The 1307-nt window shown below is 63.9% G+C and overlaps 1 protein-coding gene across 1 annotated transcript in view; it reads right to left on the reverse strand.

Moving 5' to 3' along the window:
• Positions 1-1307, reverse strand: part of HDAC11 (histone deacetylase 11) — a gene marked incomplete at its 5' end in the record, with an annotated part of 13274 nt that overhangs the window by 8562 nt on the left and 3405 nt on the right. Inside the window, one exon of the mRNA XM_010862527.1 lies at positions 945-1045. Within this exon, the coding sequence (XP_010860829.1) occupies positions 945-1045 (101 nt within the window). The remainder of the gene's footprint in view (positions 1-944; positions 1046-1307) is intronic.

A 1307-nucleotide genomic window follows, 5' to 3' on the forward strand; every position in this document is an offset into this window, starting at 1 on the left:
TCCGATCTGGCTTGTCCACCTGGGGGGGCAGGGCCTGGTGACCTCGGGTGTCCACTCTGGCTCTAAGATGAGTCCTGCTGGGAGCCCAGCGGTACATGTCAGGGTTCCACGCTCCCAGGAGCAGAGAACCTGGGGCATCCTCGACCCACCGTTCTGATGCCACCCCCAGGCCCGCCTGCCTCCCGCCCCCACAAAGGGGCCCAACAGTTTCTCCGCCCTCAGAAGCGGAGGGGAGCCGTGCGGCTCTTCTAGACAGAGGTCGCCACAGGCAGCCTGCAGGTGAATTTACAAACCTTCCGATGAGTCGCTGCATTAAGAAATCAGGTGCCGTCACCCACTGGTCTGCATTCCTGGCTTCTCTTTGAAAGCCAGGCCCACGGAGGAGCTGGGCGGCAGCCACCGCCTGGGAGGGGCCGGAGCTCGGGTTCGCCCCGATACCACCCACCACCCGCCTGACTACTTGTGTACGTTCCCAGCTGGGCCCTGGGGCACAAAGACTAGCTTTCAGCGCAACAGTTTCCAACAAATCTCCAGCAGTAGAAGCCCTTGAAACAGAATCTTCAACTTCAGCCCAATATAAACATAGGCCAAGGTGGAAGAGACGCGGCTGGAGGGAGACAAGGAGCTGGGGTCCGCCACCCCTCACCCCAGCAGGGGTCTTGGAGGCCTGTCCACAAAGCCCAGATGGAAAGTCACCGAGGCAGAAGCCCTGAACCCCAGCGAAGTTTCAATCCCCATAAGGGGGTGTCCATGCTTTCATACTTCCAGGGATGGGGGCTCACGGACCCCAGGAGCAGCCACGCGCATCCCTGGTACCTGCCCTTCTAGGGCCCCTGGCTCCCGATGGGGACCGCAGACTCACACGCTCCCCCTGCGCAGGGACAGGAATGGAGCCCCTCGAGCCTGCGGCCCTCCTCCCGGCTGGCCGCCCCCAGGCCCCGCACCTTCAGCTCGTTGAGATAGCGCCTCGTGTGCACCACCAGCAGGTCTTCGTCCGAGGCCTCCCGCGCCTCCACCAGCATGCTGTCTGACAGCAGCTTCTCTTCTGAAACCACAAAGTGGGCACCATGCACCCCTGCTGGCCTCCAGCCCCAGCCCCTCCCGCGGGCTCAGACATGGCCCCTGGCAGCCCCGTCCCAGGAGAAGGTGGCCCCTGCTGGCTTGCGGGTGGTCTCAGAATGGGCCACCTCTCAGGCCAGTGTGGAGAGAGTCGCCAGGCCCTCGGGCCAGGGGGCAAAGGATGTTTTGCCCAGCGATCCTCCAGTGTCCCAGGGCACTGAGAGCCAGGGGGTGAGCTCAGGCGTGGC

This window comes from Bison bison, unplaced genomic scaffold, assembly GCF_000754665.1.
Source record: "Bison bison bison isolate TAMUID 2011002044 unplaced genomic scaffold, Bison_UMD1.0 scf7180017864482, whole genome shotgun sequence".
Taxonomy (NCBI): domain Eukaryota; kingdom Metazoa; phylum Chordata; class Mammalia; order Artiodactyla; family Bovidae; genus Bison; species Bison bison.